This window comes from Amphiprion ocellaris, chromosome 4 (assembly GCF_022539595.1).
Source record: "Amphiprion ocellaris isolate individual 3 ecotype Okinawa chromosome 4, ASM2253959v1, whole genome shotgun sequence".
NCBI lineage: Eukaryota > Metazoa > Chordata > Actinopteri > Pomacentridae > Amphiprion > Amphiprion ocellaris.
In genome coordinates, this window is record NC_072769.1 from 20920572 (window position 1) to 20933793 (window position 13222).

The 13222-nt window shown below is 39.0% G+C and overlaps 1 protein-coding gene across 1 annotated transcript; it reads left to right on the top strand.

Moving 5' to 3' along the window:
* The first annotated feature begins 10314 nt into the window (after nucleotides 1-10314).
* foxe1 (forkhead box E1) lies at nucleotides 10315-12320 on the top strand. Its single transcript, XM_023295296.3, has one exon. It carries the CDS (start codon nucleotides 10672-10674, stop codon nucleotides 11758-11760), a length of 1089 nt encoding a protein of 362 aa, XP_023151064.1. The 5' UTR covers nucleotides 10315-10671; the 3' UTR covers nucleotides 11761-12320.
* Nucleotides 12321-13222: the final 902 nt, after the last annotated feature.

Consider the following 13222-nt stretch of genomic DNA (forward strand, 5'->3'; position numbering starts at 1 on the left):
GTGGTCCTCATGTGAGCCAGTTTGGTCATAGCGCTTGAAGGTTTTTGCGACTGCACTTGGGGATACATTCAAAGTTTTTGCAATTTTCCAGACTGACTGAGGTTCAGTTCTTAGAAGTAATGATGGACTGTCGTTTCTCTTTACTTAGCTGATTGGTTCTTGCCATAATATGGATTCTAACAGTTGTCAAATAGGACTGTCAACTGTGTACCAACCCGACTTCTGCACAACACAACTGATGGTCCCAACCCCATTAAGAAGGCAAGAAATTCCACAAATGAACCTTGACAAGGCAAACCTGTGAAGTGAAAACCATTTCAGGTGACTGCCTCATGAAGCTCATGGAGAGAATGCCAAGAGTGTGTGAAACAGTAATCAAAGTAAAGGGTGGCTACTTTAAAGAATCTAAAATATAAAACATGTTTAGAGTTATTTCACACTTTGTTTGTTTGCTACATAATTCCATATGTGTTCATTCATAGTTTTGATGTCATCAGTGAGAATCTGCAATGTAGAAAGTAGTAAAAATAAAGAAAAAACATTAAATGAGAGGGTGTGTCCAAACCTTTGAACAATAGTGTAAATCTCATTAACTTTCATATAAAATTGGTGGAGATGATAGGAACATTTTAATCGCTGAAGAATGGACCACATGAGGTTTTATATAACATTGAAATGTGACTTTGCATCTATTGTTGTGCATTGCTTTATGTGAATTTTATTTTATACATATTTTTATCATCTGTTTGTTTACGTTATATGTATCTTATATTTAAGTCTGTGTGTGATCTATGGTTCACTGAGCTGCAGGACAAACTTCTTCTCTGACATATTAAAATTAACTTGAGGCCAAAGGGTCACAACAAGCCAACATGTTGGGAAAGTTCAGAACGATACAGTTTTATGACTGAGAAGGAATTCCCTGTTCTTTGTGAAATCTACTCGCTGCTTAGGATTCATTTATATACAAATCAATCATCTCTTCATATAAAAAAAAAAATCAACAGGTTTAACATCATATAATGACAAACATGCATTTTCAGAGCCAAGGCCCTTTCCACAAGTGCTCCATCTGCCAAGCTTAAAAATACATGTCAGGTGTTTGACAGCTGAGAAAACACAACACTGTGCTCAAGGATATCAGTGGAAGCTGGATGAATACCTGTATCTTCCTGCTTAGGAATCAGAGGATTTAGGTGGCGGTGAAAGCTTGTCAGCAACGGCACACAAAAGCCTTGTTGTGCGCCACTGAATGAGCAAGCAAAGATTTTAAAAATGAATTGGCCATTATTGTCGCAATAATGGAGATACGGTTATGGCGGGATGCCGAACTCACACAGGCAAGAAAGAAAACTCTATTGGTAGCATTGACAGGACAGGGGAGTGCTTCCAAACTTATCTCAAGTCATTTTTAGTGTGTCCACTTGTTTATTTGTTTTCTTGCTGCAAGTTACATGAGTAGATTGATGCCACTCTCATGACTGTACAGTAGATATAAGCCAGTTAGCTTAGCATTAGTGTGGCTATGCCCCAGAGGAACGTCTTCTTGCTCAAAGTTGTGATTCTTACTTCAGGCTTTTTTTAACTTCAATTTTGTCTGACATGACTGTCATATTTTTCTTCTAAAATTCACAAGGGTATACAAGGGGTTAGGGTTAGATCTACTTGATCACGCTTGGGAGCCATAATGAAGGGCAAAAAGTTAGTAAATGTAGTACAATCCAAGGTAGCGTTCAACTGGCGAATGTAAACAAAGCATCTTATTGCGCTGTGTGACGATGTATTCATCCGCTCCGTTCACCAACTAGTTCCACGTAACCAGTTCCATGTAACCAGTTCCACGTAACCAGTTCCATGCAACAACGAATTGCTGCAGGTCGAGGATGTCGTAAACCAAGGACCTCCTGTATAGTTGAGAAAGGAGGAGAACAATTAGCAACAGGAGTCATATTTGAGATTTAATGGCTCCATTTTTTTCTCAGCTGAGCTGCATGTGAGCCGTATATGCATATCTATCTATCTATCTATCTATCTATCTATCTATCTATCTATCTATCTATCTATCTATCTATCTATCTATCTATCTATCTATCTATCTATCTATCTATCTATCTATCTATCTGTATTATATTTGGCTCACGTGTAGCTCAACCGAGAATAAAATGGAACCATTAGTTGAAGTTGGAAAATATCTCCTTAAAATCTCAAGTATGACTCCTGTTGCAAATTGTTCTCCTCTTGTATCACTTATACACTACCGTTCAAAAGTTTGGGGTCACTTTGAAATGTACATCTATCCATCTATAAATCTACATAGGGATACAGAGGAACATTTCCAGCAACCATCACTCCTGTGTTCTAATGCTACATTGTGTTAGCTAATGGTGTTTAAAGTCTAATTGATAATTAGAAAACCCTTGTGTAGTTATGTTAGCACATGAATAAAAGTGTGAGTTTTCATGGAAAACATGAAATTGTCTGGGTGACTCCAAACTTATGAACGTTACTATACATATTCCCACTTATCAGTACAAATCCCTGTCGCAGTGAGGAGGATTTTTGCAAGATTTTTTAAAATTGTTTTCTTTAATTAAGTTTTATAACAAAGTTCCTGAGACTAGCGCAATGAGCACTTAGAAGAAAAAGATTCTCTTGTGTGTTTAAGAGAATCAAGGTGGCACTGCTCAGCTAGTAGACTAAATTAGGGCGGCTCATTGCACTTTTTCTAATGTTATTTTTCTGTTTGTTGTTTATATGACGTCATGCACTCTATAAAATGTCAGAAAAATAGCTAAACAAGAAGCTAAATTGGATATCTTCAGATGACCTGTTCAGATCAAAATATCATCTATTTAAATGGATTTAAATCCAAAGCTCTGAATGCATTTAAATAAATATTAAAAAAAAAAAAAAAAATACCAAGCATTTTCTGTCAGCACATCAATTATATCCTGGTGAGTTTAAGGAAAAAAATAGGGCAATCGTATTGGACAAAATGCAAACTACAACAAAACTAAAATGAGAATCATAGTTTTGTCTCCCAAGCTATAGAGGAGCAGTAAGATTTTCCTCTGTGTGGAGGTGCTAGTAGGCAGACTCAGGTAAGCTGTTTCCCAGTGTTTGTGCATTTCACATTTACTCTACAGACATGAGAGTCACTCTTGTCACCTAACTCTCAACAAGGAAGCAAACTGATGTATTTCATGGAGGGAAAAAAAAGTTTTAAATTGACTTTAACAGCAGCCTTCAAGAAAAAAAAAAGTTTCGAATGACAACACTTTGAAGGCTGAATTGCGTGCCATTACGCGCCCACACACAGAACAAGCCACGCTGCACAATACAAGAGACAAGACAGCCAAGGCTTCTCTTCATGGGAAATACTTTGCCAAAGCCACAAGTGTTGTGTGCAGTAACAACACGGCTGCTCCGACTCCCTCCTTCGTTCTGCTCTCGGCCTCGGTGCCAGAAGGCAGACACACGCAGAGAGAAATGAATCCGTGCTAATGAAGTAGAACAAAATAAGGATGGCGCTCGACCTCTACAACTATCCTGACGTGCAATCCTATTGTGCAACCGAGGTTCCTTTCAGGTGCAGGCATGGGTAAAAATGCTCATGTGCGGCTGCCGGGGCTCTGTGCAGGCTGAGACATCTATGAGGTGTTGACACATGGATCCTAACAGAGCCCACCTGACATAGATGCACTGACATTTGCAACCAGGCATGACTTTAATTGTGCGCTCTGTTACAGTGCAGGAGGGAGATACTGTGTTTATCAGGTGAGGGGTGAGTCACACTGTTGGTGAGTCATACAAAGACAACCTGATCCAAAACCGACTGTGAGCAGCGATAAAAACATGACAAACTGTAAATTAAACCTGGATGCAAACTGTATAAATTTATTACACTGTTTGAGGTGTTTTTTTTTTTGTTTTTTTTTAAATTTTCTCAGCTACTATTATACTGATCACCTTCCAGAATTAATGAGTGTTGATTTTTCTGCAGGAATCGGTTTGAGGTGACACCTGCTGATGGGATGGCCGTTGGGTGACTCATGGAGCCGGTCCAGCTCTGAAGTGGCAGTTCAAAATTATGCAACTATGTTTAATTAACTTTGATGGGTGTGGATTTATTGTAACCAAATGTGGCCGAGGAGTTTGTTGCATTGTGTTTTAACTTGTTTGCTGTGACTATTCGTTTACATGAATTAGTGTTTGCCTCGCATGTTTGCACCGGAGTCTGAGAGAATTGCATTTCAGTCCCGTCTATGCCCTGTACATATGGCAGAATTGAAAATAAGGTGGACTTTCACTGCATTTTTAAAAGTAATAATAATAATAATAATAATAATAATGCTGCATTTCTGAAATTGCCATATGGGGAATGAACAGCCTTGGCGGAGTACTGTGGTCTGAGTGCTTTTCTAGTTTGGTATATCTCCACTTATTTGAACTCAGGAAGATTACAACACATGAGGGAGGAGACGCTTTGAAGATACTTGACCAGAACCAAACTAGGGATGTGGCCAATAACGAAAACCAAAAACTAGCAGAAACATCTAGTCTGCTAATATGGGCTGCTAAAATTCTATATTTTCTGTGTTTATTTATTACAAATCTAATGAAAAGGCCAAAACAAGCGATGCAAACATCTGTCACATCATGTAAAGTATCTTATTCCTGTGTGGGATAAATGAATTTGTTGCTCAAAAACTTCTGGTTTCACTTTATAAATATGTTAGGTTATTAGATACCTAAAGTTGCACCCTCACATCCCTTATCAGGCAATTTGTTCACATCTAAATTAACACAACTTTATTGCCTCTAATGAAGACCATGTGATATAACTAAATGAACAAACCACAAAAGTGCAAACATCTGGGACTCACCACATGTTTATAAAACGGGTGAAGCCAGTTGGGCAACTTACAGAACGTCTTCAACAGCATTTATTGAGACTTTACACCACCAGGTTTAGTGGGTCAGGTCTGCTTTTTCTCAACACGTAAATGAGAGTCACACGCAAACACACTCCGACACGCGGTGATTTAACGGCAGGCTCCCGGCCAGTGCAGCGCTTCAGTTATGTAAACTGCCCCAGGTTTGGAGCAAGTCAACCGTCAGAACTTTGCATCCCCACCAAGCCCCTGCAGCTGCTAATGCAAACAAGACGCCTTCACTTTTCTCAACAGTGGACTCACTACGTCACACACACACACACACACACACACACACACACACACACACAATGTGTAGTCATTGAAAGGCTTCTTCACCCCAAAAGCGAATTAAGCCTTTTGAATTAAAATTATACAGAAATATTACAGTTGAAAAATATGATGCTATTTAAGAAGCATATGTTTAGCATATTTTTGAGAACTTCAATTTGGAAGGACTTTGGAAATCAGATGTCTTCAAATGCACAATTCAAGTCTACATTCCATGGCACAACAGGTAAATAAAGGCTTTAATTTTTTTTTTTATATTTCCAAAACAAATTGTTTAATAGGTCTAACCTGATTAACATTAGCTGCAAAAAGTCCTTATAATATACTTTTTTAAAAAATGAAGAAAATCCTGTTTTGTTTTCCTATATGTCATACTCAAAGTTATATATAAACATGTGACAGTGCATGTTTCTGAGCCATCAGTTATTTGTAATAACTGTAAAAAGAAGTATTATTTTGATCCACAGATTGCAAACCAAAGCACAGGTTGACAAGTCCAACACTTCAATATTAAGTTGCTACATTTGCATATTTAACCTTCAGATGCATACGTGAGTCAAAAATGACCTGGTGACGTCGTTTTCTTGCAATATGCTCTATCTGAAAAGTTTTTATCATTTATTATTCCAGCTGTTCCTCAAAAAACAAGCTTTCAATATCACATTTAAATTTTTAAGTTGCCTTTGATACTTTTCAGAAATTGCAATATTTATAATACGACCCCAAGCTCTTTGTCGCTGATAATATCATACAAGAGGTGATGGAGGGATGAAGAACAGCAACAGCTGGAGGAAAGCTGCAAAAATGTCAACAAAATGGATGTTGACATTCTTCCATTGGTGTTCTGTGTAATATTCTTCTTTCTCAATTATCAAAATGTTCAAAATATGTTATAACGTTAAAAAATAAATATATTTCAAACATGAAATAATGTTATGTGGACAAAAATATAATAAAAAATAATACAAATGATTATTCTTAAACAAAAATGACAAAAACTGGCAAAAAACCCCCGCACTGATTCTTATGTGGGTCATTTTTGGACCCACTTATGGACGAGTGTAGGGTCCAATCACTCTTTGACTTCATCATAAAAATCTTGATCTTTTTCTCTTAGTAAACACCTTACATGAAATATATGTATTCCTTCTATCATGTCTACTGTTAAAGCTTAAATTATCTGCTCCTATCCTCAACATCGCTGCTGCTCTGTCTTCATCTTGTATCAGTACGAAAAGCCACCTGTATAGCTGCAGCCACTGAATAGTGCAAGTCAAGTGTTCAAATTCAAATATCTAATTTGTTTGTCTTTGTTTGGAGAGAGCCGTTTCTCGCTGGCACAGCCAGAAGTATAGGTGAGACACAAAGTGAAGAGCTCTTCATTTGCCTTTCGCTGCAGCGCTGCTCTCCGGAGCAGCTGTCTCAGCCTCCAGCCATCATTTGCGTCTCTACGCTGCTCTGTGATGGAAAGGTGGAGGCCTCTCACGGCGGCAGCAGTGCATGGCTCCAGGGCCCTTAGCTGTAGAGGCTCCGAGGTATACTCAGTGATGCTATCCCAAGTACACTTCAGGGAAGATTAGGGGCCCAGTTTGCAACTGAATGATGCAAGTGGGTGGGTTTGCAACTGGAAAGTGGAAAAACCTAAAAAAAATAAATAAATAAATAAAAAAATGTTGCAGTTTAACTTTAACTGATGTAGAGCAACTAACTCATTTTTGAGCAATTTTAACTACTATAGAGCAACTTTAATTCATGTACACTACCAATCTAAAGTTTGGGGTCACTGAGAAATGTCCTTATTTTTGAAAGAAAACCATTTCTTCAATGAAGATAGCATTAAATGGATCAGAAATCCAGTCTAGACATTGTTAATGTGGTAAATGACTATTCTAGCTGGAAATTTTTAATGGAATATCTCCATAGAGGTACAGAGGAACATTTCCAGCAACCATCAATCCTGTGTTCTAGTGCTACATTGTGTTAGCTAATGGTGTTGAAAGACTAAGTGATAATTAGAAAAACCTTTGTGAAATTATGTTAGCACATGAATAAAAGTGTGAGTTTTCATGGAAACATGAAATTGTCACCCAAACTTTAACAGCAGTGTATACTGATTGTTACTTAGACTTACACTATTGCTTTTGAAAAGCGTGAAAGTTTGCTGACTTTCTAAATGAAAGTCTTACCAAGTTGCACAATATGCTCCATGTGATATGGATTGGGAATCATTTGAGTCATAAAGGCTGACAGTGGTTAGTTGTTTTTTTTTCTTTAACAGCAGCATAAGTCATATGTTTAATCCAACAGCACAAACAGAGATAAAAGGCTCATGAACAAATATTAGACAGTAAATGGTATGCGAGTGCCAGATCAAGATGCATATGCAAACTATGGCAGCTATGAGCCCCAGCTCCAGCTACGAGTACCTGAGAAATTACTCACCACTAATTGTTCTCAACCATCGAGCATAAGAAGCCGTCTTAGGCGAAGGGTGAGGTCCACCGCAAACAACTTGACATGTCCATCACGTCTGTCAGAGGCTGGAGAAGCCAACAATCAGACACATTATTGTGTTTCTGTTGTATAAGAGCGAATTAACTGAGTGCAATATTCCTTCTGTTTGCTCTGTCTTCAGCTCAAATATACTCTTTAAAAACATTTAACCTAACAGGCTGACGTTTTTATTTAACTTACATATGCCACAGAATGCAGCCTGGTTCCCTGCATCGTCCAGGACTTGATCTTTGCTCCTGTTATTATTTATTATCTCGTGATTTTTTACTGTTTTAATACCATACCTTTTTGAACAATGCTTTGATGGACCAAAAAAGGGAAGTTGAACTCAGATGTGAAATCTTGCTCTAAAAGCGGTCACATTTATCTGGTCTGCACATCTTTAAATATATATTTTGTCTTTCTTAAATTAATTTTGAATGATATTCATATTGTTAAAAAGCTGCCAAACAGTTTTCACATTTAAGAAGCATAAACTTGTGAATCTTATCCCTTTTTGTTTGACGAATGAGTTGTAAAAAGATGTTTTCTTCCTACAAATCAATTTATCAACTGTTTCTATCAGAATTCATTTACATATATTTACATTGACGCTGCAAAAGACTCACAATGACAATGCACTGTGCGCCATTTGCCTGACTTTGAGCATTATGCTAATGCTTTTACTTGATGATCAAAACGACAAAAGTCAGATTATAAAAAGACTAAAAACAACAAAAACAAGACAAAATATTACAAAAATGAGACAAAAAATGACCAAAGCTAGACACAAAATGACCAAAAAATGCGACCATAACACAAAACAAAAAAGAGACAAAAAAATTAGACAAAAAATTTACAAAGTGACAAAAAATGGACAAATGACAACGAGACAAAAAATTACAAAAGCGAGAAACAAAATGACAAAAAATAGACAAACAACATAAGTGAGATAAAAACCCCACAAAATGACAAAAAGGATACACAAAACAATGAATAAAGAGAAAAAAATCACAAAAATAAAACAAAAAACACAAGCGAGACAAAAAGGAAACACAATACGACAAAAATGAGAAACAAATTGACAAAAACATAAGACAAACGACAAAAAACAGCAAAAACAAGAAAAAATATTATAAAAATGAGACACAAAATGACAAAAGAACAATGAACAATCCAGTATTTTACTTTATCATCAAAACAATTTGTCATGGTCTAGAAATTATTTTAAATTTACAGTTTTACAAATTTACAATTTGTAGTGGGCCCGAATGGACCCTCTGGAGGGCCGGTTTTGAACCGTGGGCCGCATGTTTGACACCCCTGCCTTAAATTGTATTTATTTTGTACTTTTTCAAAAATGTCTTTGCCAGTATTCTGTTTCAGATGCAGCCTCTCAGAAGCAGCAAAGTTCAACGGCCTTCGGGTAACAGCTAACAGGTCTGTGGATTCTCGTGTTAACCTGAAAAAGCTCCTCATCTCATCACACACCGTGCCCAGACCAGCATAGAGCAGGGATCCAGCCCAGGACTAAACCTTTCATCGGGCTGTTTGTCTCAGTAAACCCACGCTGCAACTCTGACACATGCCTGCAGTTTTTTTACCCAGGCTGGTGCTAAGCAGTGGGAGTGTGCTGCTGTGGTTCCTTCTCTGTTTGTTTAAGAGATTAAAGCAGTGAACCCCAAACCCGAGGAGTCCCCGGACTTCATACCACCAGAGCTAAGTACTGTCTCCATCCTTAGTGACATAATAGAGTCAGATTAAAAGCAGAGATTTCACAGCTGGGACTTTCTAAGAACGGGATCGTTCATTTAAATGTGTGCAGAAATAGACTCAAAAAGAGAAAAAGAAATCCGTCATGACATTTGACTTTCACCACCAGCTCACACGACCAGTTTCAGTGAGAAACGTCCATGTGGAGGGTTGGTTATTCCTGTCTCTCGGGTTGCGTCCGGGCTTTATGATGATGGCTTATATTTTGCATGCTGAAATCACAGGAGGGCTTTTGTCTGGAAAACATTTACATCTCTTAACACAGCTGGCCTGTCCAAACACTGGCACAAAACAAACAAGGAAGCAAAATAGAAAAACAACTCGTAGGTTAAGTTACCACTAAAGAGGTGTTTTAGTTAAACGTCTAAACAACATGGACCATTTTGGAGTTTTTAAAATAAACTGAGGTCAGCTTTAAGCAGGGATTTGAATATTAAGAGGAAACCTGGTCTGTTTGGACAGTTCTGGTGACTGAAACTTGAAAAAAATAAATAGAATGAATCTGATAGCTGCAAGCAAATATAGAAAATGTGGTACAAGGTCACCTGTGGAAATTCAGTGTTCATGTTTTTGATCAGTTAAAGCTTAAAAATTGAACCAGAAATGACTTTTTTTCTTGACATTTCAAGATTTCAGACATGTAATTACAGCTACATTTAAAAAAAAAAGACTACTGAAATAGAAATATCCACCTGAAGGTATGCAGACTTTGTCAAACATGAACAATAGACCCTTATAAAGCTGAGGTATGTTAAGAGCATGTGATGCTTAGGGGGGTGTGGCCCTGGAGCTGCTCTGGTGGTAATACACTCTTCAGGTATCGTGAGTGACTCATTCTCACACACACCTTAAACACCACTAATGGCGTTCTCACACCTCAGCTCTTCAACGTAACCCGACAACAAACTGCAGGAGTAAAGCTGGACAAGCAATTCAGAGAAAGAAGATTCCTCTGGGAAGCAGATTCCTTCTTTTTTAAAGACCTGCTGGATTTGGACTCAGAGATAGTGAGTTGATAAAAAGCAAGTGTGAGCTTTCTAGCAGGACCAGAGCTCTTGTTTTTATTTGTCCGGGATCTAATTTGTTTCCTCAACTTCCTCAGAGCTGTGGAACACTGTGCAGCTTCTGCAGCAAGTTCACCATTTAATCTGTCTTTTAAGGGAGGTTTTTTTGAACAACAATGCCAGTGGTCAAAGTGGAGAAAGAGTCTCCAGCAGACACCACCTTGCCTGCTTCCAATCCTCCGCCACCGACTGAGGATCAGCCCCGAGGTCGGAGGAGGAAGAGACCCCTCCAGAGGGGGAAACCTCCGTACAGCTACATTGCACTCATCTCCATGGCTATTGCCAACTCCCCGGACCGCAAGCTGACACTGGGGGGCATCTACAAGTTCATCACAGAGCGCTTCCCCTTCTACAGAGACAATTCAAAGAAATGGCAAAACTCCATTCGCCATAACTTGACTCTCAATGACTGTTTTATCAAGATCCCTCGAGAGCCGGGACGGCCGGGAAAGGGCAATTACTGGGCACTGGATCCCAACGCAGAGGACATGTTTGAGAGCGGCAGCTTTCTGAGGCGCAGGAAGAGGTTTAAGCGCTGTGACTTGAGCACCTACACCTCGTACGTGCACGAGACGCCAGTCTTCTCTCCTGTCCAGATCACCAGATCAGCCGCATACACCAACTCAGTCTACCCCAACATGACAGTCAGCCCCACCTACGGGCAGCAGCTGCCCTCCGCTTATTACCCCTCCTCATCGCCTCCAGGGTTCGGACACGGTCAGGCCCGCATGTTCAGTATCAACAACATCATCGGACACCCGAGTCCAGCCAGCATGCTGTCAGGTCAGGGGCCAGAGGTGATACAGCAATCCAACCGGAGCTTCAGTCCTGAGGGCCTTTCCAGTGGGTCCAGTCCCTGCAGCCTGGGAGCTCCGGGCTTCCAGAGTCAACCATGCGGAGGTCCTGTTCCATCCCGCTCCTCTACACATGCAGGGTTCACCTACTCTGGGCCAAACAGCCACCACAACCCGCACCAGGGCTCGTACGGACAGAGTCACACCCAGGGCTACGCAGCCGGAGGACGGCTCCACGCCTCGGCTCACGGGCCCGCAGAAACCATGGACCATTACAGCAGAGGCTCCCCAGTGCAGCTGGGCTCTTTCTCCCAGTATAACGGCGCTGCAGGTCCCATTGCCAACACCGGGGGGTACCTGAGACACCCCACGTACCCGGGGAATATGGACCGCTTTGTTTCTGCTATCTAAGCTACTGAGAATGTAGATCTGAGCATCTCATGTTTTTTTTTTTTTTTTTTTTAAAAAGAGCATCAGAGACTTGAGACGGCATCAAGTGAGCCTCCAAACATGATTGCTTTTCTTTGTTCTTAACTTTTATTCAGGACAAGAATTACCAGGCTGACCTCTGTTGACACAACTGTGATTTTCCACATTATTCCTAAAACCCATTTTCCAAACTGTTTTTAGACACATAGGTTTAGTTTAATTGACTTCACAGCAGGAGCTCTAGAGTGTATAATACATCTAATTTGTGTGCGGTTGCAATTTTTTATTTTATTTTTTTTTTTGCGTCATGACTTGAATGTCCAAGTAAAATATGTGCAGTACTGCTGAGTTTAAAATGTTTGTATAAATTATTGTGCTTCATGGTCATAGGCTTTGCAATAAGTGGCTTGTATGAAGAAGCTTTAATGCATCTGCATGTATTTCGTTGCCAAATGAAAATGCATTTTTGCCTCTTTTTTTTTGGAAATAAACAGCATGATATAGCACTTTTTGTTCTCCAAGAATAAACTATTTAAATTATTGACGGTGATTGCTATTACATTTTAAGCCGCTGTGCCAAAATATTACCTTTTAATTGGTTCATTTTATTGTTCACAGAGGGGAATTTGTAGGTCGGCGTCACAGATACTTGTAGTAGCTATAAATCAGTGGTAATAAAGGTAGAGCAGCGAAAAGTTTCAGACATAATGCCACCGGGGATAAAAAATAATTCTTCTGCTTTTGTCCTTGTGTTGCTTTTTACTCCGTTTCAGCTCGGCTGCTCTGAAGTGTTGTCTGGAGCCGCAGTATTAGCAGCCACTGTGACTGGCCCCAATTATCATGTCCAGACATCAGCGGACCACTTAAACGTGAATCCACTAATCACAAAAATGAATTGACTTGTAACTCGATAGTTCATCCCATAAAGTAAAGACAACACAACACCAGAAACCTTTTCCACACCAATTCTGACAAGATGAGGCTCGTGTGGAGAAACTTCTTTGCAGTTAAGATACTTGACTTTTCTATCCAAAAAAAACCCAAACTTATCACTTGAGGTTTTTCTTGAGCGCTGCTTAATTTAAAAAAAAAAAAAAAGCTGAGGATTAAATGAGGATAACATTAATCAACAAATGGCAAATTATGAGACTTTAAATAGGTGAAAGCTGAAAAGCTTTAGATAGATTTGGGGCTTTTTAAAAAAAAAACACTTTGCATTTATTCAGTATTTTATAATTAGGCAATATGTAAAAGGGCATGGATTTATTTCAACTTTTGTGTTCTCTACATTGCTGTTCCTCATTGACAACAATAGAAAACCAAAAGAAATACTGTTTGGAATAATATTAACCAAAAGTCTGAAAAAATGGAATAACATAACATTTTCCCAACTTTTACTAAACGCTTAAATGTGCACCGAGGAAATAAAAACATATTGCTAATA

Coding starts and splice junctions, on each gene's coding strand:
- foxe1 (XM_023295296.3), top strand. CDS start 10,672: ATGCCAGTGGTCAAAGTGGAGAAAGAGTCTCCAGCAGACACCACCTTG.